The 22,283-nt window shown below is 51.8% G+C and overlaps 2 protein-coding genes across 2 annotated transcripts; both read right to left on the minus strand.

The window, feature by feature from the left end:
* Nucleotides 1-3,806: 3,806 nt before the first annotated feature.
* On the minus strand, nucleotides 3,807-8,196 carry LOC125685406 (keratin, type II cytoskeletal 6C-like). Its single transcript, XM_048928410.1, has 9 exons — nucleotides 7,600-8,196; nucleotides 6,765-6,979; nucleotides 6,476-6,536; nucleotides 6,153-6,248; nucleotides 5,833-5,997; nucleotides 5,235-5,360; nucleotides 4,813-5,033; nucleotides 4,263-4,297; nucleotides 3,807-4,156 (listed from the first exon to the last, which is right to left on the minus strand). The coding sequence occupies exons 1-9, from the start codon at nucleotides 8,194-8,196 to the stop codon at nucleotides 3,807-3,809; spliced, it is 1,866 nt and encodes a 621-aa protein (XP_048784367.1).
* A 5,098-nt stretch (nucleotides 8,197-13,294) lies between these two features.
* LOC125685411 (keratin, type II cytoskeletal 4-like) lies at nucleotides 13,295-17,872 on the minus strand. Its single transcript, XM_048928415.1, has 9 exons — nucleotides 17,360-17,872; nucleotides 16,594-16,808; nucleotides 15,399-15,459; nucleotides 14,890-14,985; nucleotides 14,645-14,809; nucleotides 14,396-14,521; nucleotides 14,010-14,230; nucleotides 13,806-13,840; nucleotides 13,295-13,726 (listed from the first exon to the last, which is right to left on the minus strand). The coding sequence occupies exons 1-9, from the start codon at nucleotides 17,870-17,872 to the stop codon at nucleotides 13,497-13,499; spliced, it is 1,662 nt and encodes a 553-aa protein (XP_048784372.1). The 3' UTR covers nucleotides 13,295-13,496.
* Nucleotides 17,873-22,283: the final 4,411 nt, after the last annotated feature.

Below are 22,283 nucleotides of genomic sequence, written 5' to 3' on the forward strand. Positions count from 1 at the left end.
GATGGCGAGGGCTTCCTCCTGCTTTGGGGAATTATGCTGATCTCTTCTTTACTCGGTTATTTCCAAAGATGAGACAACTAATAAGGAAAAATGTTAAGGAATGGAAGTATTTCAACTCCTAAAGAACAGTATATACTCTTATTTTCAAGTTTTTCTTGGGGTAAGGTAAGGTGTGTACTCTATAGTACATGTCTGAAATAAAGAAGCTGATTTTTGATTTGCATGTGAATGAAATTTAAAACAATTATTCATAAAGTTCCATATGAAGGATAGAAAATATAAAATAAAACCAACGTACAAGTATTTTGAAGAACCTAGAATACAGACAGTGGTTAAATGGAGACAGAGATCTGCAAATACCATTTGAAACACCTTCTGTGCGCATTGTCTGAGTGGATATTGGAATGTAAATAAGTATTTCACTTAATGTATGAAATAGGTATTGACGTTTACATTGCCTCTGGTATACAGCCAGAGCAAGTAATCAAGAAATTACAAAGAAAACATGTAATGAAGACCTTCAAAACATTTAAAACAACAATAAGCATGAACATAAGACTGTTCAAATGATCTCAGTAGGAACTTTTACATTCAGAATCTCCATAAAAAATCATAGAATCATAGAATCACCAAGGTTGGAAAAGACCTAAAAGATCATCCAGTCCAACCGTTCACCTATTCCCAATAGCTCCCACTAAAGACTTGAGCAACGAAGTGCTGTTTGCAAATATCGCTGGTATCAGCCTTCAGCCTTAAAAGACTTGGGAAAACAATCCCAGAGAATAACATAAATGCACTGGGAGGGAGGATGCTGGGCACCAATCTCTTCACACAACAGGACATGGGAGAGTGGGGAATGTCACACCCAAGGGACTCAAGCAATGTTGGACAAGGTTCTCCAGGTGTCTGCAGCTCGCCCAGTGCCACAGGCTGCAGCTGGAGAACAGGCACCATCCCAACACTGGCACAGGGACACTTTGCCTTGCAAGAGAATGGCCTTCGTCCTTGGCTGGTGTCCCCAGGAAAGATAAGGACAATCCCAGAGAAACGAAGGGGAGCTGGGCTTTTGTTGGAGAAAAGCAGGTTGTATCTGCTCATGGCCTCCCTCCGTGCTGGCAAATGCCACTGCGAGATGCTTTTCTCGGAAGGCAGCACGAGCTGCTTGTAACATCCCACACGGCAGCTCCACAAGTGGGAGAAACGTGCTCACTCAGCCAAATGCCTGGGTGCTGACCACGCTCAGCTCCTCCAGATAAGACGCCCAGATTGAGTCACTCTGACGTCTCCAGACAAGATGGGAAGATTATAGCCGAGCTGGAGTCGCATCAGCCTCCTCCAGGTGAAACTCGATAGGCAGCCTGGGCTCCAGCAATCCCTTGCGATCTCTTACACAAGGAGCCGTGCGCAGCACAATTGTCCACGCAAAGCAAAGCCCAGACTTGGCTGAGAAGCTGATGCTGAGCCCAGCTGCAGAGCTCTCCAAGAGGCAGCTTTGGGTCCTGATTCTGCACAGCCAGCAGGTCCTGGCACAAAGCTCTGGAGGCAGCACGGGCAGAGATGCCACCAGGATTCCTCACTCACATGGTGAGACTGAGAAGAAACAGAGCTAAAATTAGGCACCAAAGCCGCTGACTCTTCACCAAGCCAAACCCAAAGCACTCTTGGCAAGGGCCCAGCTGCTCAGAGGCGTTGCTTTCCCATCCTCTTATTCTGGGGACAAACAGAGCTGTGTTCTCCAACTCCCCTGCTGCTCCAAGGGACGGGGAGGCCTCTCAAAGACCCCACAGCCCTTTCCCGTGGCCCAGAGTTGGTCTTATCACAGGGCTGCACTTCCTGACCCACTATGGGGACACAGCAGCTCGCAGCCAGTTGCTTTGGGACTCCCACACCACTACTGAGAGCGGTTGCTGTCTCTTTGATCTCTGCTTGCGATGCAGGAGCTGAAGCTCAGCTCAGATCTAACACATCAGCATTCTGCCCACCTTGCTCCCCATGCCCTCCAGCTAGAGCCCAGCTCTCCCACTCACTCTCACTATAAAGCAAACACACTGAGAGACTGGTCCAACTTCTCAGGCACCCCATTGGGATGAGATGCCCATGGGTCGGGACGGACCGCCCCTCTCCAGTCCCTCATCTTCCCACTGCTGGTAAGTGGAGAGCAGGAGGAGCTGCTGGTCTCAAACACTGCTAGTGTTCTTGGCCACCACCTTAGGTGCCTATGGCTCACTGTGTGGTCAGTGTCCACTTCCACTCTCACAGACATCTTCCAAGCTGCCCTCTCACTACTTCCTGCAGGTCCACTGCCATTTTCCCCACCTGACATGGCACGCCTGTCCCGTCCATGGGTAGACCTGATGGGGATGTGTTCAGCAGGTCATTCAGATAACAGATGCTGTATCAATGACTGTGCCATGAAGGTTAAGATAGTTTCTGAGCCTACTGGCTGCTGCTCATCAGACCAGCACTCCCATAGCCCCTGCCACCTTCAGGATCACACAGTGAGGGAATGCTTTGACTGATAAAAGTCAAGAAGAATCGAATCATAGAGATAAAATATCACCAAGTCCAACTCCTGGCCCCAAACAGCACCACCTAAAATCTAAAATATGTCTGAGAGCACTCCCAAAACACAACTCAGTATCGTGCCCACTGCCCTGTGGAGCTGTGCCATGCCCACCGCCGTCTGGGACAGAACCTTTCCCTAACCCCCACCTGACCACCCACGACACAGTTTCATGTTGTTCCCTTGGGTTCTGTCACTGTCCCCACGGAGCAGAGCTCAGCGCTGCCACTTCACTCCCTGTGAGGGGCTGTGGGGCTATGATGGGCTGTAGGGCATGAGGGGCTGTAGGGCCATGAAGGGCTTAGGGTCATGAGGTCCCTCTATGGGAGCAGCTGACCAAACCAAGGGACCTCCGCCACTCCTCATATCTCTTGCTCATCAGGCCCTTCCCCATCTCTGTAGAGCCCTCCTTTGGGTGCTCTCTGATAGTTTTATGTCCTTCTGATATTATGGTGCCCAAACTCTCACGCAGTGCTCTAGGTGACACTGCACCAGGAAGAGCCTTCCCACACTGAGCAGAACAACCAAAGATCCCACCAAGTCACATCGCCCATGGCAATACTCATTCTGCTGAAAAGTAACCTCTAAAACAATGACAAGAAGACATCAAAAATGTTCTCAGCAATTTATTGAGAATGGCAACATCCCAAGGACATACCACAAACAGAAGAGGGAGGGAAGTGGGGACAATACATCTTGTTCCATGTCACCAGGGGCCTGGCACAGAAAAGCAAGCTCGGTTCTGATTAGAAAAAGTCCTCTGGGCACCTGCGGCCACAGAAGGAGTCCCGTCTGCCCCTCATGTGCCACAACCCATGACACAAGTGAATGGAAGCAACAGGATGTACTGCATGCAGAAGCACCCCAGGGCTACGGCCATCAAGACAGAGGAAGAAAGAGTGGTTTTATACACGTTTGCCACAGGGCAGCCAGAAATGTACAATGCAGCAAGGAAGGCAGAGCGGTTCCTCCTTGAAATCAGCTCTCCGTACGGGGTATCCACGTGTGAGACTTTGCTCGGGCTGCTATTTCTTCACTGAGTAGGAGGCTGTGGAGCAGTGTGTCCCGGCCACCAGGCTCCCATGCTGGGAACAAGCCAGGTAGACCAGCTGGCTCATGCTGGCCATGAGGGACACAGTTTGTTTCATGGTGGGCTACCGGAGATGGATTTAAGGAGGCTGCGCTGCTGCCGCCAGGGGAAGGGAGGACATGCTTTGTTTCTTTCTCAGTCGGCCTTCAGGGCTCAGAACCTCACTCCTGAAGACTTGACAGAGGTGGTTGTGACGCATCTCCGTATGGAGGAGGATCCCCCACTGGAGCTGAAGTTGCCACCCCCAGAGCCGCAAATCCTTCCACTTCCAGAGGAGAAGCCTGCGCTGTACATTCCTCCTCCCATTCCACAGCTGCCGCCAGAGCTTCCACCTCCAAAGCCTCCTCCTGAGCCACACACTCCTCCCATTCCTCCTCCCATACCGCTGCCTCCAAATCCTCCTCCCATGCCGCTGCCTCCAAATCCTCCACCCATTCCGCTGCCTCCAAATCCTCCTCCCATGCCTCCTCTTCCTCCAGAGATGGTGGTCCTGCCTATCACAGCTGGAAGAGACGCACAGGTTACACATGGGACAACAAAAGGCTTTCTCAGTTGAGACACATTCCATGACTCAACAACCCACCAGACTTCTCAGCCCACCATACTTACAGATGTTGACGTTGGACATTCCATCATTGCACAGCCTGCAAAAGAAAATGAGTACATTTTTGTGACCCAATGAAAGAGACAACTTAAAACCTTAGAGGGTTATTTTTATTAAGCCATCACTTATTTAAGCCATCACACATTTATTAATCCTTAAGGGATTTTCTTTTTTCTTTTTTTTTTCTTTTTTTTTTCTTTTTTTTTCTTTTTTTTTTTTTTTTTGCCTATTTATTCCTGTTTCTGATGTGCTGGTATCAGTAAAGTATTTAAGGAGGGTATCAGTGATAATCCCTGTTCCCAGTGAGGTTTTTCCAAACCTCAAGTTCTTTATGACACTTACATATGTCAGAATCAAACTGATATATGGACAAGCTGCAATGAACTGGTTGCCATTTGCCCATCCTGATAACCTCAAGTGTAATCCAGAGTACAAATGTCATATCAACCCTTTTTTACTGGGAAACACACTTGGAGATTGCACTATGACCCCAAAATTCAAGGGGTACCTCCCAGACAGCAAGACTCCCCTTCAATCAAAAATGAAATGCTCTACCTGTTCTCCTCTCCCTCCAGCAGCTTCCTGTACATGGCAATCTCCACATCCAGGGCAATCTTGATGTTCAGCAGCTCCTGGTATTCCTTCAGCAGGCGAGCCAGCTCCTCCTTGTCCTTGCTCAGAGCAGTTTCCAGCTCTTCCAATTTCACCCTGGCATCCTTCAGGGCCATCTCACCCCTCTCCTCGGCCTCAGCAATAGCTGCCTGCAGCTGCTGGTTCTGAGGAAGGAGAAGGGCACTCCCTCAGAACACACTTCATTCTTTAACAAAGCCTTCAAACACAACTTGAATGATCAAGGATAAAAGACAACACTGGACAAAGTCAATAGTGGTAGAGTTGAAAAACACATTTTCCCCCACAACCTGAAGTCAACATTTCAACCCAATGCAAGCATCCAATGAGACACCACACATCCCTACCTGCTTCTTCACATTCTCAATCTCAGCCCGCAGCCGCTGGACATTCCTGGTCAGCTCCTGGATCTCGATCTTGGTGTTGCGCAGGCTGTCCCCGTGCCTTCCAGCAGTGCTCTGCAGCTCCTCATACTGATGGCACAGACACAAAGCAAACCTTCAGTGAAACATTCCCGATGCCTTGCCAAGACTTGTCTGCTTTTCTAGTTCATGTTCTGCTAAAAGAACCCATCTTGGTGGTCAGTGAAACTTTGATGCCCATCTCAGTGCAAAAGATGTATCTGAGACTCAATTACTATTGTTTCCCTCATTTCCCAACTCTGAGATAGATTTTAGTTACACTAAAAAGCATTCTGTGTATTCTAGACAGCTACTTTGTTCTGGCATTTCCTAGCTAACTTATGCTGATGGTCATACTTATTGAAAGGCTTGCATGGTTCACCAGAGTGAGATTCTGGACTTGCTATAACGAGTGAGTCAGATCAACACACTTTCTCTGAGACCTCCTTGTTCAGGCTCCAGTACCACTGGCTTACAGACCTCACATGATTTATCTGTAATCTCCTGCCACCTTGCAGGCATCCTCAAGGGCTTCCCAGCTCACCTGGCTCTGGTACCAAGCCTCAGCTTCAGCTCTGCTGTTCTGGGCAATCTGCTCGTACTGCCGTCTGACCTCCTCAATGATGCTGTCCATGTCCAGGTGCCGGTTGTTGTCCATCGACACCACCACAGACAAGTCCCTGCTGATTGTCTGCATCTGAGACAGTTCCTGCAACCAACACGGGGATAAACCTGAGCACGGGAGCAGAGGAGCCCAAGGGATGCTCCACACACATCCCTCATGGGCACCCATCCACTGCAGGGTCCTGAGCCACATCTCCCCTCCTCACCCTTGCTCCAGCCCAGCCCAGGAGAGGCTCCTACCTCCTCATAGATGGCCCTCAAGAAGTTGATCTCATCAGTCAGAGCTCCCACCTTGGCCTCCAACTCCACCTTGGTCATGTAGGCGGTGTCCACATCCTACAGGAAAAATCACATTTTCTCTTGGAAATCCTCCAGAGTCACAGCATCTGCTCAGTGCTGAGGGTAACAGCTCTGGTAGCATTTCTCAGCCATACAAGAAAGGATGAGAAATGTCCAAGAGCAACCTACAATCTCCATTGGATTTCCCACCCAAGAAGAAATCTCCTCGAAGCTCTGGCAAAGCTTAGCATTCAAGCAATCACTTCACTGCACCTGTGACTCACCTTCTTGAGCACCACAAACTCGTTCTCAGCTGTTGTGCGCCTGTTGATCTCTTCCTCATACCTATGGAAAGTTAAAATACAAGCTGAGTTTCCTGAATTTTCTTGCCTAAGGCCACACAAAAGCAAAAAGAAATGCAAAATAAGAACGAATACAATATTTAAACTGACAAATCTACACCCATAATTACCATAAAACAAACAAATGTGAAGCAAAGTAACCAGTGAGGTACAGACTACCATTGCTGCCAGCTGCTTGCATTGCTCTTGGTGTTATCATCTCTGCACTTACTTGTTTTTGTAATCCTCAACGTATTGCTGCATGTTCTGCAGCTCGGATTCCAGCTGTCCCCTCTGTGCCAGAATGGAGTCCAGCTGCCGCCTCAGGTTCTGGATGTAGTTTTCAAAGATGACATCCAGGTTCTTCCTGGGTCCTGAAGGCCCTTGCTGCTGCAGGAGCTCCCACTTGGTGGAGAGAACCTTGTTCTGCTGCTCCAGGAAGCGCACCTGAAAGCCAACAGGCGGAGGATGCAGAGTCAGTCATGAAGGCACTCCTTCCACCAGGTACAAAGAGTGGTCCTCTCTTTGTGTCATTATGTGATTTTGTTAGTTAAAAAAAAAAAGAGAGGCTGTCGTTGAGTCAATTGCAGGATGAGGGAAAGGAGGGAATTTCCAAGTCAAGGGTGCAGCACCAACTCCAACACGTTCCCATAGCTGGTAGCTTAGAAACATTAGATTTCTAGTCCAAAATAAAAAAAAAGATTGGATATTTGAAAACCCAGAGGGGGAAAAATAAGAAAAGCAACCCTAAATTTGTGAATAGTTAAATAGGAGCGTTTGGAAAGGGAAGAGTGCAGAAGTGAAACCTGAAGAAGTTTGGAGGCGTTTAGCCTTGCAGTAATAACCTATTAGGTGAACCTGGTGCAACAGGCTAGATTAAAGCCCTGAAGATACAGCTTTGATCTCATCTGGAAGGGAGATTCTCATCTTTTCCATAGCAGCACTTGAGAAAAGGCTCTTCTCCAGCTCCTTAGCCTGCCCATATTTGGCTCAAAAGGAAGTTTCTGTAGAGCTTGGCAGCTCCTCCTAATTTTTGCCCTTAATTAGCCCCAGTCCCACTCCCTCACCTTGTCAATGAAGGAGGCAAACTGATTGTTAAGAGTCTTGATCTGCTCCTTCTCCTGGTTCTTCACTTGCTGGATCTGGGGGTCGATCTCAACATGGACTGGCTGTAGCAGGGTTGTGTCGACCTGCACGGGCTGAATGCCAGGGCCACCTCTACCAGGGCCACCAAAGCCAAAGCTTGGGCCACCATAGCCACCCATTCCTCCACCTCCCATTCCTCCACCATAGCCACCCATCCCTCCACCGAAGCCGCCCATTCCACCACCACCACCCATTCCTCCACCAAAGCCCATTCCTCCTCCGTAGCTGCCTAGTCCTCCGTAGCCTCCACCAAAGCCACCCATTCTGCCTCCATAACCTCCACCGCTGTAGCATCCACCTATGGCAATCCTTCCGCTGCTCCCCATGTTATGGAGGCTCCTGCTGCCAAAGCCTCCACAACGTCCACCACCTCCATATCCCCTGGACATAGAGAACGAGCTGTAGCTGCTCCTGCTTCTGCTGCCACCACCTCCAAAGCCACCGCCGATGGCAGAGCAAGAGCTGTAGCCCCTTCTGCTCCCTCCCCCAAAGCTTCTGCAGACAGACTGCCGGGACATGGCTGCTTCTTCCAAGTGGAGTCAAGATCAAGAGGAGGAGGAGGATGAATGGAGCTGGGTGGCGAGAAGATGCGTGCAAGGAAAAGGGAAGGAAGTCCCTCTGACTCGAGGGCAGTTGATGCACTCTTTTATCTGTTTCTGGAGGTGGGCTGGGTTTGCATGGGCGTGAAGGAGGAGACAGTTGCTGTCTTCATCAGCTTGGCGTGGTTTACAGATTTTCATCTTCACTTTGCCAAACATTGACCCTACCCAGAAACACACCCTATAATGCAGAAGAAAATTAAAAAAGATACAACCATGTCTACCAAAGGGCAGCACTCTGACTAAGAAGCCATGCAGTTCTGCGGCACAGTAACAGTCCCGCTGTGACAGACGTGGCTTTTTTTCACCTTTCATCCATTGTGGTTGTTTCCCTGTTTACGTTTATCTTTATTTTGATCTTTCACTCCAAAGCCCTATGGCAGGCAAGCGCTGCGGCTCATGCCAAATTGTAGCACAGCTTACACAATTCCCAAAACACACCTATGTTACACCCTTAGCCTTCTTTTTACGTGGAAAATTGCCTTTGGCTTCGAGAAGTAGTTTCTCAATCCAGAGCCAGGGCTCAGCAAATTGCATTTTGATGAGGCTTTGCATCTTTTCAATAAATAAAGCCCTATTGGAGAGGAGATGCCATGGCAATGGCTGGAGCTGGACATTTGCCTACTGTTGGGCCAAGCTCTCACTGAACATGAGCGCTGCAGTCTTCGTGCCAAGACAGCCTCTGCATCCGTGGAGAAATGCCAATGGGAAATCCCCTTAGGGCTCTCCAAAGGCTTCAGGAAGTGACTGACCATGAGAAGAGCCAGGGAAAACCTCAGCAAGTCAGCTGCTGCCACGGGAAGTGCGGACAGACAGGCGGACAGCCCTGAGAACAGGCGGAGAGAAGGAGGCATGCAAAACGAGCTGCCCACATAATGCATGCTGCAACTGCTTACATGCAATTAGTGAGGCAGAGGATGCTAAACAGCTCACCTTGTTTGTAGAGACATAAAGTGGATGAACAGAGCGCACAATAACTTTCACTGGAGGAAATGCATGCTTTTCAACTACCTGGCTTACTTTGGCATTTATATGCAAGTATATTTTTTGCAGACATGTAGAGCCGTGAGCTGTGTTGAGCCCTCTGTTATGAACGTGGGTAGGTGTCTTTTTTTAGCTTATTTAAAGCAGGGTTTTAGAAAGGTGGAACTTTATAAAAAACTCTCCATTTTTGATGTTGTTGTTGAGATGGAATAAGTTTACAAGACACACCTACAGAAATACGACTGTGCAAGCAGCATGCATTGGGGAGTTGGACCAGATGACCTTTAAGGGTCCTTTCCAACTCAAACAACTCTGTGATTCTATGATTCTGCAACATTTCATTGTGGAAACCTGGTTACCAAACACTTCCCTTTTGTAAAATTTTTACTGAGAAATTCTCTTTCCCTCTTTCCCCCTTCTCCACAATCCCCTGCAGCAGAGGAATCAGCGTGGCGATTTCAAAGCCACTGAGGCCATTTTGAAGCCCCAGAGTCATTGTGGTTATGTGGGCATCTAACTGTGCTGTCTAACGAGACTCTCCGAAGTTCCCATGCGACACAGGCAATTAAGCGCTTCTTGAAAATCCACACCAGCAACTCCTGATATCTCCAGTTGTTTGAATAGCTCCAGAAATATCACCCAGACACCTATTTCCAAAAGCACCTGGGGCACCCAGGCTGTGCTCGACGTGCGGTTAGACCGGCACCGCCACCAAACCCTGACTGACCCTATGGGTGTGCTCATCCCACCCCGGCACACGCGGCACGGCTCGGGGAGGGCATCCAGCTCCCAGCTCCACCATAGGGCGGGGAGGACGGGGCTCGGTGCTTGTTCCCAGCAGTGTGCGTGGGTCAGAGCCACGTGGCATGGGGACACCACGGACGGTTGACTGCTTGGGCTTTGTCTCTGAGTTTTGAGGGTTCAAAGCAGCACCTTCACCTCAAGGATTGGATGTCACTGGGAGCCCAGTGCGTGCTGCAGCGGAGAAGGGAGTTGTCGTCAGGCCACTGCCCAGAGGAGTGGTGGGATCACCATCCAGAGAGGTGCTTAAGAACTGTGGAGATGTGGCACTGAGGAACCTGTTAGTGGGCATGGTGGGATGGGTTAGGGTTGGACTGGATGACCCAGAGAGAATTATTGCTGATAGATGGGCAATTGGATTGGATAATCCTGTAGGTCTTTTCCAGCCTTGGTGATTCTATGATTCTATGACCTTAGAGGTCTTGTCCAACCTCAATGATTCTACAAGAGGGCATGGTGGGATGGGCTGGAGTTGGATTGGATGGCCTAGTGACAAACCATTGGTGACAGATGGATGGTTGGACTGGATGATCTTGTAGGTCTTTTCCAGCCTTGGTGATTCTATGATTCTATGACCTTAGAGGTCTTGTCCAACTTTCATGATTCTACCAGTGGGCATGGTGAGGATGGGTTGATGGTTAGGCAGGATGACCTTAGAGGTCTTTTCCAATCTTAATGACTCTAATTCTATGATATATCAGTCAAACTCAGCAGGGTTCTGAAGGGTGCTGTGAACACAAAGCTGCGCATGCACCTACATTTAGCATCAGGCTGATCTATTCCTTCTCCTCCCTCTGGATTGCCAAACACACGGTTGCGTGGTTCCTTTCTCCTCCTGCTGGCAGGACGACGTGATTGGGAGGTTTCAGTTTCCCAGCAGCCCTCAGCAGGAGATTCGTTAAGTCAGCACAATGCTCCCGGCCCAAGCAATGGTTAGATAACGTTCTCATTGAGTCACCGACGCGTCTCCGGCCAAGTTTGGGAAATCAGGCAGGGATTTGGGTATCGACACCGTCATGAGCTCAAAGGCAACATGTGGCTCAGGATCCAATGATCTGCAGTGACATCACTGTGCCCACTGCTGTGCTGAAGGACAGCACAAAGTGGTGGAGGAGAAGGTGCTCAGTGTTTGTGTGCTTGGACAGGAGCGGCATGGAACTGGGGAGAGCAGGAGGACAAGCTGAGCTGAGCACTAAAACACTATATGGTCAGTAAAACATTGACATCTCAGCATTCCCTTCATGCAAGCATGCTCTGAAAGAGATTACTGACATGGAGGGCAAGCTCAATAAAATTAGACAAGGCTTCTTTCAGGTCAAGCAAAGTTCTTGCTGTTCCAACAAAAGGCAGAAACTGTCATGACTCAGTGCAGCCCAGAATTCTCCCCTAATTGCTGCTGCAATCAAAGGAACAAAAGAAAAAATGCTTTCAGGTGTCTGTTTGTTTTAAGCCTCTGTACACATCCCGAAGCCCTGTCAAGAGTCAATCATGGAGGCAAGCTTACACAGAGGGCAGCGATGTCTTTTCATTCAACACCTTCCCAAGTCCCTTTGCAACCTCCTGGAGCATTCACCATTGCTCAGGCAATGTCCCCATCCAAGCAGCTACACGCCTTGGCTGCTTGCAGTGTCTCCAGCTGTAGGAGCAGGGAGCGGAGCACAGTGACTCATCAGCTGTGGTTGACCAGGGATGTGACTCAAGGTCTCCTGAGCAAGAGGTAAAACCACACTGAGTGATTTTGGCTCTACATTGGCAGCTGTAAGCAATATTTGACTGCTGGGAGAGGGGTGGGCTGCAGCAGTGTGTGATCTCCCTGTCCTCAGAGGCTGGAACCTCATGCCCAAGCCTGGCCCCATCTAACACAGGACAGTAGCAATCACACCAATAATCCAGATAGAGGACAGCCACCCTTCCCCCATTCCCTGCAGGATGCTCCAAAAGTGCTAGCTGGCAGAACAGAGGAAGGTGCCCACCTCCACCCTCACGAGGACCTCAGGAGGTGGCGAGGCAGAGATGGAGGCTGCACATTGCCCCCAGGGGTCAGGCAGAAGTGGAGTTGGTTTTGGATTCTGATCCTTGGGGATTCATTCCAATTTGAGATTATAGAATCACAGAATCACTCAATGTCCCAAGTTGGAAGGGACCCACAGGGATCAGAGTCCAAATCCTGACTCCACAACACACCACACAAACCCAGACTCGACATCTGGGAGTGGTGTCCCAATGCTTCCTGAGCTCCGGCAGGTTGGGGCCATGCCCACCGTTCTCTAGGACAAAGCCCCTTCCTCACCCCCACCTGACCCTCCAAAGACAAAGCTCCATGCCATTCCCTCGGGTCCTGTTGCTGTCATCAGAGAGCAGCTGCCACTCTGCTCCCTATAAGAAAATGTAGGGCTGTGAGGGTCCGTAGGCCACGATGGCCTGTAGGTCATGAGGAGTTATAGGATCACCATGAGGCCTCCCCTCAGCACAGAGCAGAGTGGGACAGCCTTACTCTCACCCAACTGGGGACATCCTACGACTCTACAGATGGACACCATCACAGGGACCCAACGGGAGTGCAGCATCTGCTGACATCTCCAACTGCAATCCCTCCAGCTCTGCTCTCAAAGGGCTGAGAGCTCCCTCCATGCCCCAAAGAGAGGAGGGCAATAGAGACCACAGCCAGCTCCAGCCCAGCCTCCTCCCTATAATAATTTTATGTCTTTCTTGTGCCACATGCTACCAGGACATGACCCCCCTGGGTTTCACTGGGTTCCCTGTGGCCACTGTTTTGTCAGCCCCTGCCCATCCCAGCTGCATACATGTCCCAGCTCTCGCTTTGTGTCCCTGAAAGGGCAGGAGAAAGTCAGGACAGCTTTCAGGTCTCAGCAGAACAGCAGTCTTGTTGCAACACGAAAATGCCTGCTCAGAAAGAAAACCACACCAGTGTACTGCCTCTAGTGTTTATTGGGGTATGGCACACGCCAAAGGAGAAAGCCTTAAGCAAACAAGCACGAGTGTTCTCACAATCACAACAAAAAGGCAAAGCCCAAACAGAGGTGAGCAGTACTGTGACCACTGCAGCACATCAGGGTCCCGTGGGAGACCTTGAGGGATGCCCAGACCCCACAGGCTGTGCGTTGCATGGGGTGTTTTGTGGCTGGGGGCTTTGGGGTGGTAGGTCCTTCCAATGCCAGCTCTCAGCTCCATGCAACAGCTTTAAGGTGTCTCAAGGAGGAGGTTGGTGAAGCGAGAGGTTCCCAAGCCCTCTGCAGAGCATCTGAGTCACTGCGGTGGATGAAGCCTGCTGTTCTTTTCCTGTGCGATGTCCAAAAGAGGGCAGTGCCTGGCCTGACAGATGGGCGGCCCTCAGCTGGGCAGCGGGGTGGTGGTCCTGGTGATGTTTGCTTCCTTTCTCCTTTGGGTGCCGGGGATGGGGACAGCTCTCTGCCCTACTGCCGCCGGGCGGGCACCGAGCTGTTCTTCAGGATGCCTCCAGAGCCCACCACGACAGAGCTGCCGGCTCCAGAGCCAAATCCTCCCCCTCCCAGGCTGCAGAAGCCAGCACCGCCCATGCTGCAGCTGCCTCTCCCGCTCCCAATGCCGAATCCCAATCCTCCTCCTCCAAGGCAGAGACCACCGCCGTATCCACCTCCTATGGAGCTGCTGCCGCCCACCACAGCTGCGGGGACAAGGGAAGGTGTGAGGTTACTACCAGCAGAGCCAGGGAGCACAGGGACCAGGGGCAGGCTGGTACTTACAGATGCTCACGTTGCTCTGGCACTCCCCAGACATTCTGCAAGGAAAAGAGATGGAGCGTCAGCACCGCCCCACCAGCTTGGGTCCATCACGCTCCGTAGGACCACGGTGGAGGGCAGCGCCGTTGATATCTTAACAGAAGATGCGCTGCTCTGCATCCCTCCCGTTGACTTAGCAGGATGTGATCCAGCCATATCCCAACCCACCTGCACTCCTCGCCCTCCAGCAGCTTCCTGTAGGTTGCAATCTCGACGTCCAGTGCCAGCTTGACGTTCATCAGCTCCTGGTAGTCGCGCAGCAGCTGGGCCAGGTCTGCCTTGGCTTTCTTCAGGGCTGTCTCCAGCTCAGTCAGCTTGTCTCTGGCATCCTTCAGGGCCAGCTCCCCACGCTGCTCAGCATCAGCAATGGAGCTCTGAATGCTCTCACACTGCAGGACAAGGACAGGGATGCAGCACATTGAGCAGAGGCCACTGCAGCGCTCTGTGCCCAAATCACCTGGCTCAGCTGATCCCAAACAGCTCTGACCAGGGGCACAGCTCCAAGAGGAATTACAAGGATCTGACACCCATTCCCCAGAACATAACACCCCTACCTGCTTCTTCACGTTCTCAATCTCAGCCCGTATCCTCTGGATCACGCGGTTGAGCTCAGAGATCTCAGCCTTGGTGTCCCTCAGACTGTCTCCATGCTTTCCTGCAGTGGCCTGCAGCTCCTCATACTGATGGACAGGGGACAGAGGAGATCATCAGGGGCAGCATGAGGTTTCCCTGGATTTCTCCACACCAGGAAGGGGAGCACAGAAGTCCCTCAGCCCTACCATTGCCATGCAGATAGCCCTCACCTTGCTCTGGTACCAGGTCTCAGCCTCAAGCCGGCTGCGGTTGGCGATCTCCTCGTACTGCGCCTTCACCTCTGCGATGATGCTGTCCAAGTCCAGGTTGCGGTTGTTGTCCATGGACAGCACCACAGAGGTGTCAGAAACAGTCTTCTGCATCTGGCTCAGCTCCTGCAATTCCCACCAGCATTGTCTTGAGCCCTGCTAGAACACCTTCCCTGTGGTTCCATCCCGTTCTGCTGCACACTCACCGCTTCGTAGAGGCTCCTCAGGAAGTTCAGCTCATCCGCCAGAGAGTCCAACTTGGCCTGAAGCTCCACTTTGTTCATGTAGACGCCATCCACATCCTGCAGCAGAAATTAGGGCTGAAAGCCTTCCCTTGATGCACACAGTTGGGTCTAAGTCGAGCACCATAAGTCAGTGTGCTGCTCCGTTTCCGCAGCACACAGCTCTGGGGGCCCTGGGTTCATCTGAGCCCCACCAATGCAAAGCTCTGCTGAGAACCAGGTGGAAATTTGTATAAAAGAATTAAAAATGACAATGCGCTTAGAAAACATAGAAAAAGGTGGCAATTCAGATATCTGGATGTTTTGCTCCAGGGAGGAGGAGCACCAACTCCCATCAGTTGCCCCCTCTGCCCTGTGAGGTTCTGCCTACAGCTCTCCTTATTCTAACGAGGCACAAGCTTAATTAAAGCCTGCCCTTGTGCCTGCAAGTGCTTGGTCCTCCTCACACACACTTGGGCTGCCCAGAGCTTTACCTTCTTTAGGAGCACGAAGTCGTTCTCTGCAGCTGTCCTTTTGTTGATTTCCTCTTCGTACCTGTTGGGATAACGAGGGAGATTCAATCTCTCTGCTTATTTTGGCTCCTGCTCCACTGCTGGTGGCTGCTGGCCTTGGAGCAATGGGTGCAGCAAAAAACAGATGTGCTGTGAGCAGACTGCGGCCAAACAGAAGTGGGGCTCCATCCTGCATGAGCCCTGGAACCTTCCATTACAAACATCCTGCTGCCTCCACGAGGAGACCTCCTGGTCTCCAGTTGGCCATCGTAGCCATGGCACAGAACCTTACAATCATGGAACTGCTGGAGTTTGTTTTTTTTTTTAATGGTCATCCCAGCTAACCCCCTGCAATGAAGAGGGAATGTCCGTGGCAGCTGCACACTGCAGAGCTCAGAGCAATGGAGGTCACATCCAGAACCACATCACCTCTCATCCTACAGCCTCAGCAAAAATCAAGCAAGGCAAGGGATCAAGTTGTTCCCAAATCCCAGTTATCTGCAGCTTATCAGCTGAGATATTTCTCCATCTTTGCTCTTCTGATGGAGCAAATTAACCTCATCACGTCAGGATAATAATTGATCCCCCTCCCATCAGTGTTCCGAAGAACCATCTAAGTAAGCTTCAAACTATGAAGGAAATTATTGTAAGGAATCCATGAGGAAACCCATGAGGAAATTATAGTGGGATTTAGCAACTGCCCTAATTGCTTCATTAAATCATAATGTCATGGATTCTCGAGCGGGGAAAGGCAAACAGCAGAAGATCCTGCGCTGGTGACAACCGCAGTTCACACAACAATGAGTGCTGGGGCACACCTCGAAAAACCATCGCCTGCTGTCAGAGCTCACAGCTGCTGCAACTTCCTCATAGCACGGATGGCTGCAACAAGGGAAACACTGCCAATTCCCATCATTCGTTGAACTTTCTGACCGCTCAAAGTAATTCTTTACTCCTATTTTTTTTTTTGCCACTTGCTACCCAAAAAATCTGAAGTAAAATAGAAGTGGCAAAAAAAGTCTCCAAACAATCTGCTTTGCACAGCTGGTGAAATCAGCCAGAGCACAGACATTGCTAGGAGTGAATCCAGAATAAATCCATTTGGTCCTAGATTTGGGGACATCCCTAGAGCTGCCCAGCACTGCTGAGCCCCGCGCTGGCACCGTGAGCAACGCACTTGGTCTTGAAGTCCTCCACCATGTCCTGGAAGCTCTTCAGCTCTGACTCCAGCTGTATCTTCTCGCTGGAAAGGCCGTCCAGCTGCTTCCTCAGCCCGCTGATGTAGACTTCAAAATATGGGTCCAGGCTCCTGGTGCTCGTGGTGGGGCTTTGCTCCTGCAGGAGCTTCCATTTGGTCTCCAGGACTTTGTTCTGCTGTTCTAGGAATCGCACCTGAGCAATGATGGGGGTGGGCAGAGAAAAATCAGAATGTTCCTCAAAGCATCTCTCTGTTGTTTGTTTTCCTCCGTTACCTACATTTAATGAGTTCAGCCCTTCTGTCTGTTCTCGCCTCCTCTCCAAAAACTCCCCATCCTCCCCCAGAGTCCCACTGGTGAGATGGGAAACCCATTCTCACGGCGATGGGTGACTTTCCCTCTCCCATTCCACAAGGTCTAAACAGAAGAAATGTGCTGAGCTCTGTCACTTCAGGGCTACAAGCACAGGGACAAAACACCCAATGGCCCACAGGTGGAGGGGAGCAACCTTCTCTGAGGATGTCCTGCATGCTGCTGCATGGCCCCATGGGTTAGCACCAGTGTCGTGGCCTCCAAATCAAGGATCCCATTCCTGCTGTTCTCCAACACCTTGGGATCATTACTTCTTCTGACAATACAGCCTCCTTTCTGCCTGCACAGCTTTGGGGCAGCGCTGGGCTCACTGTTCCCTCTATGCCCATCTCACAATCCAGCAAGGTTCAGCCTCCCCCCAGACCCGGCTCTTACCTTGTCGATGAAGGAGGCAAATTTGTTGTTGAGGGTCTTCAACTCCTCCCTCTCCTGTGTTCGCACCTTCTGGATCTCGGGGTCGATCTCCAGGTGGAGTGGGGTCAGCAGGCTCTGGTTGATGGTCACCTCCTTGATGCCGCCCGGTGGGCACTGGGCGAAGCCCCCAACCCCGCCATCAAACCCTCCACTGAAGCCACCAAAACCACCAGATATGGCATTGAAGCCATATCCGGCCCCGCTGCCAAACCCTATCCCACTGCCAGCACCATAGCCAAAGCCTTGGCCGCCAGCCCCAAACCCTCTGCAGATGCCTCCAGCTCCAAATCCTCCCAGAGCGGTGCTCTTGCTCCCTCCCAGGCTATAGAGGCTGCGGCTGCTGAAGCCCCCGGCGTTGCCACCAGACCCCCGGCATCCTCGGGGCACTGTGCTGAAGGTGACCTTGTTCTTCCCTCCTAAGCAAGCAGAGCTGGAGCTGAATCCCTTCTTGGAAGCAGATGACTGACGAGACATGGCGATAGGTTTGTGGTAGGAGAGGAGAGCTGAGTGGTGTCCAGAGGTGAAAGAAGCTCTGTCCTGTGAGCACAGTGCCTGAACGCCCCTTTTTATGCTCGGAGGGAGTTGGCTGGCTGTCAGGGGAGTGGAGATGTGATTTTTTATTCTAAGAATGGTTTTAGGTGTGCTTGGAACCATGCCCTCCCCCCCTCCTCTCTGCCTTCCCCGTGACCTGCCTCAAAACACTCCCTAGATAGCTCAGAAAGTAAAACAAATCTATTGTTGGTGTTGGAAGCACATCGTCAAATCAGATTTCCTGAGCTGGTGCTGTCAATCCATCACGGGCCCTTCTATAGTTCTCCTGGCAGTGACAAAGCACTACAAGCTGCTTGATGTGTTACGCCCTCCAGGGAGACCCCTGTCTTGCCTCCATTACTCATTGGGAGCCATATGGCAGGTGCTTGGTTCGCTGAATTCTGACAAAAGCCTGGTTTGCATCACAGCCCCAGTTGCGCTCCTGTTCAACTTTCCACTCCGGTTCGACTCTGTTTGGCCAAAGCTGTTTCACAACCGAGGGAGGGAGCCCAGCAGGACTTAGTCTTAGGGTTAGCATCAGCTTTGTGTCAATAAGGGAGTTTCTAAAGGTTTTTAAGGGTTTCTAGAAGGTTGGACCACTCTGACTGTGACTTATTGAGCCCAGAGGGACACACGGGGATTGCAGAGCCCAAAACATCTTGGTGTTTCCATGTAACCTTCACCCTACATCTTCACCTTTCTTCATTAGGGTCGAGGTGCCATTACTGGCTAACAAGCAGTGTCCATGTCAAGGGTTTCCAATTCCCCAATGGGGATCGTGCCAAGACCAGAGGTGTTTCGAGGTGTCTCTGAGTTCCCCACAAAGCAAACAGCCCTTTGGAGATGAGCAGGACAGAATCCAGCAGCCATCAGCTTCACAGATGACCTCCAAAGCTCTCCTCCAATCTCCTGGAAGCGTGCCCAATGTACACCATTCCACAGTTATGGGATAAAAAGGGCAGAAAATGAGCATGGGGACTTTGATCCTACTTCCACCTTCCCTGGTGGAAGGGAGGCAAGGCTGGAGATGTGTTTCCAGCAGGAGCATTGTAGAAAGGCTGCTGGGATCGTTCCCTGTGGGTCCATCATCAGCCCCGTTCTGTTCATGCTGCCACCACCCGCCAGCTGCCACCACCTGTCAGCACGCTCTCATTGTTCTAACACATCCAGCTTAATTGCTTAACCACTTTTAATTTGTATTTTAATTGGCGGAGGTGACTGAAGGTGCCATCAAACCAAGGATCCCCGCTTATCCTGCCATTAAAAGGAAAAAAAAAAGACTTCCCCCCCAAACCACAAGGTGCAGCTGCAGCCATGACGACAAAAGCCAGCCTCACACCACGCACTCTGTAATTATCTTTTATTGGAGACACTCATGGGAGAGGTTTGGGGAACCAGTTCCAGCTCAGGGCCTGTTTCCCCCTCAGCTTTTCCCCTGCAAACATGCAAATCTGAGTCCGGGAGCAGATCTGAACCACCTCTGCGGAGGAATTGGGATGGAAGGAGCACTTCTCCTCCTGAACCTCACTGTCCCTCTCCATTTCCAGCCCAAAGGGGATCTGCACCGTGTGGAGAAGCTGCTGAGCTCTGCAGCCCACAGCCACCACCCTTTGCAGAGCTTCGGGCTCCCCGATTCCACGGGGACACCCTGAGGTTTCTTTGCCAAAGGCGGCGGCAGCTGCATCTCCTCCACCTTTATGCAACCGACAGAGAAACTGAGTGAACCTGTTGGAGCCCGGCGCAGCTCCCAGGGTGGCTCTGCCAGCGGTCCCTGGCATGCGGCGCTGGCTCTGCGCCCATCCAGACGCTTACCCAAGAAATACAGGGCTCAGTGGGTGCACTGCTACACCCATGAGGTCCCAGCCCTCTTTTGGGGTGGGAGATTCCAGCTGAGGGGCTGGGGCTGCAAGTGCGCTGCTGCGAGGGGCTTTGGGTTGCCCTGAAGGTGGCCTTGCTGAGTTCCCTTCTGTTTTATTCGCTGTGGGCTTGGGGAGGACTACAGGGCCATGAGGGGCTGCAGGGTCATGAGTGGCTGTGGGATCATGAGGGTTTGCAGGGCACAATGAGCAGAGCCATGAATGTAACAAAGCGCACAACGGAGACAAGACCTTTCCACAGCCAGCAGACATGGATCCTCCTTCAGAACAGCACCCCAGACTCCTTTCCTATACCCAAAACTGGGCTAAATCAAGTCACCACCAGGTTCAGAGCCATGTGTTCCCATCACAAGCCTGGGGGTTCCCAACTGCAGATGCCATCCCGCCACACAACACCATGACCTCACACAACCACCTCCAGAGGGACTTTTCCTGCACCCCGGGACAGGAGGACAACTCCTGGGTTCTGCCCATGCATGAAGGTTTTGCTCAGCCCAGCTTAGAAAAGAGCCAGAATCAGACCAGGAGGCTCTTCCCATGGGAAGACACAAATACCTGACAGCTTTCTGGCCCTTCCAGAACCCAGAGGTGGAAATCCTGAGCCAGAGGTTCCACCACCCCAGTAATGCCCAGAGCTGCTCCAATTAGAGCAGCCAGCCCGTTTTAATGAGCTCCTCATTCCCGTCGAGCCCTGTCACCGGTAGAGGCCATGCCTAGCACCCTGAGGTGACACCATGGGGCTGGGACCCACGGACTCAGTGTGCCACTGCGGCTCTTCATGGGGACACGGAGATGATGCATCTTTGGGGCTCTGTGGAGGAGCAGGAGGTGACCATGATGGGATGGTCCATTCCCAGGCAGGAATACCAGCATTTAGGAACTGGCTTCATGGCTGGGCTCGAGGATCTGGGTGCTCTTTCCCAACTTTCCATGACTGAACCCAACAGGAGCTGGCAAGGCTCAGCATCTCACAGCTCCCATAGGTATCGCAGTGATGGAAGCCCCCCAGCTGCCGCTGGGACATGGAGTGCTTCAGACCCACAGATGCTCCCCACAGCCCCAAAAAAGCTACTGGCAGGGAGGGGATGGAACAGCACTGGGCTCTCCAGTTTGTCTGCTTGCTGACCCAGTATTCCCCCAGGGTGAGCTGGGTCTGGGATGCAAAACAGAAGGAATAAAGGGAGGAAGGAGCTGGAATGGGAAGGAAAGTGCCTGGGGCTGCTCCGTGCTTTGATGCCCGGTGCGGGTGGTGGGATAAGGGCAGGGAGGGGGGTCCGTGTCCCTCTGCCCCATGTATGGAACCTCATATCACAGCACACCTCACCCCACAGTGGAAAGCTAGGTCCGTGAGCCCAAGTCCACCCGGTTTCGCCCCAAAGATGCATTCAGGAGAGCAAAGCACCGCTCCATCAAGCAGCGCGGACTCGCAATTAGTAAGCGGGCAAATTGCAGGGCTGGGACCCGAGCTGGGAATCATCGAGCAGAAATAACAAGGCGGATCCCGAGCGAGATCAAAGGCGCCTATTGCAGAAGACGGCGGCACTCCTTGGGCCGTCCCCACTGCGTTGCGCACGGCGGAGCCCCGGGCTCTGCCTGCAATACCCGGCTGCTAACCTTGCTCACAGGCAACACCTTCTTCTGGGAACCGTGGCCCTCCGTCGGTGGCATCCATCAGGGCAACTGTTTCCTTTTGGTGATGGCGTGGAGTGCTTTGTGGCCATAGGAAAGCGGCCCCAGCTGCAGTGCAGAATGAGCCCCGTGTGCCACGCAGGGAGAATGGTGGGCGACTTCCAAAGGTCAGAGCCCAGCCACTGCCCCATAGGGAGAGCCCAGCACTCCCTCTCTGAGCACCCCAAAAAATAGGGGGCAGAGCTCCCGGCTCAGGACCTGCAGTTCTGTGAGCAGAGTCCCCAAAGTGGGGCCAATGAGGAGCAGAGAGGGGCTGTGCTGCATCAATGGGCAATAGGAGGATGTGGGGCTGAACCGCCATGTGGCTTTGCCTCCAGGATTTGGGGTGCAGAGCATCTCCCCAGGGTCGGGATGCAAAAAAGGAACAAGGGAAAACAAGTGTGAAGCCCTTGAGCTTTACAGAAATGCAATGCAGTTCCAGTGGGGGCTGCAGAGGGAGTAGGGGTCTTTGCCCCATTGCGCTGCACATTGGGGAGAACTGGGTTTTTGGATGGGAAGAGCACATTTTGAGGAGAAATCTGCATAAATGGACGGGGAAGAGCTGGGGTAGAGGGGGAGGATGGATCTGTCCCTCCCCATCACCTCATCCCACACTCTGGGAAAACATCCCCCCCCCTAAAAAAAAAATAATAAAGCAATGCCCTCCCCAATATGTGTTGGAGCATTGAACAGAAATAGGGGGGGGGGCAACTGGAATTGTGGGGACACTGTGGGACCGGGGGGGGGGGAACCTATTGGGATGGGGAAACTCCAAGAGGAGCCAAATCCCCCCCGGGAAATCTCCCCCC

The sequence above is a fragment of the Lagopus muta genome, chromosome 28 (genome assembly GCF_023343835.1).
Source record: "Lagopus muta isolate bLagMut1 chromosome 28, bLagMut1 primary, whole genome shotgun sequence".
Taxonomy (NCBI): domain Eukaryota; kingdom Metazoa; phylum Chordata; class Aves; order Galliformes; family Phasianidae; genus Lagopus; species Lagopus muta.

Bases quoted from the DNA above. Each gene is read 5' to 3' on its own strand.
- LOC125685406 (XM_048928410.1), bottom strand. From the start codon at position 8,196: ATGTCCCGGCAGTCTGTCTGCAGAAGCTTTGGGGGAGGGAGCAGAAGG. The intron at 6,249-6,475 runs GTGAGTCACAGG...TTTTTCCTGTAG, and splicing joins AGTTTGTGGTGCTCAAGAAG to GATGTGGACACCGCCTACAT. The intron at 5,034-5,234 runs GTAGGGATGTGT...CTCCTTCCTCAG, and splicing joins TTGAGAATGTGAAGAAGCAG to AACCAGCAGCTGCAGGCAGC.
- LOC125685411 (XM_048928415.1), bottom strand. From the start codon at position 17,872: ATGTCTCGTCAGTCATCTGCTTCCAAGAAGGGATTCAGCTCCAGCTCT. The intron at 13,841-14,009 runs GTGGGTTGGGAT...TTTTCCTTGCAG, and splicing joins CTGGAGGGCGAGGAGTGCAG to AATGTCTGGGGAGTGCCAGA. The intron at 13,727-13,805 runs GTAAGTACCAGC...TTGTCCCCGCAG, and splicing joins CCAGAGCAACGTGAGCATCT to CTGTGGTGGGCGGCAGCAGC.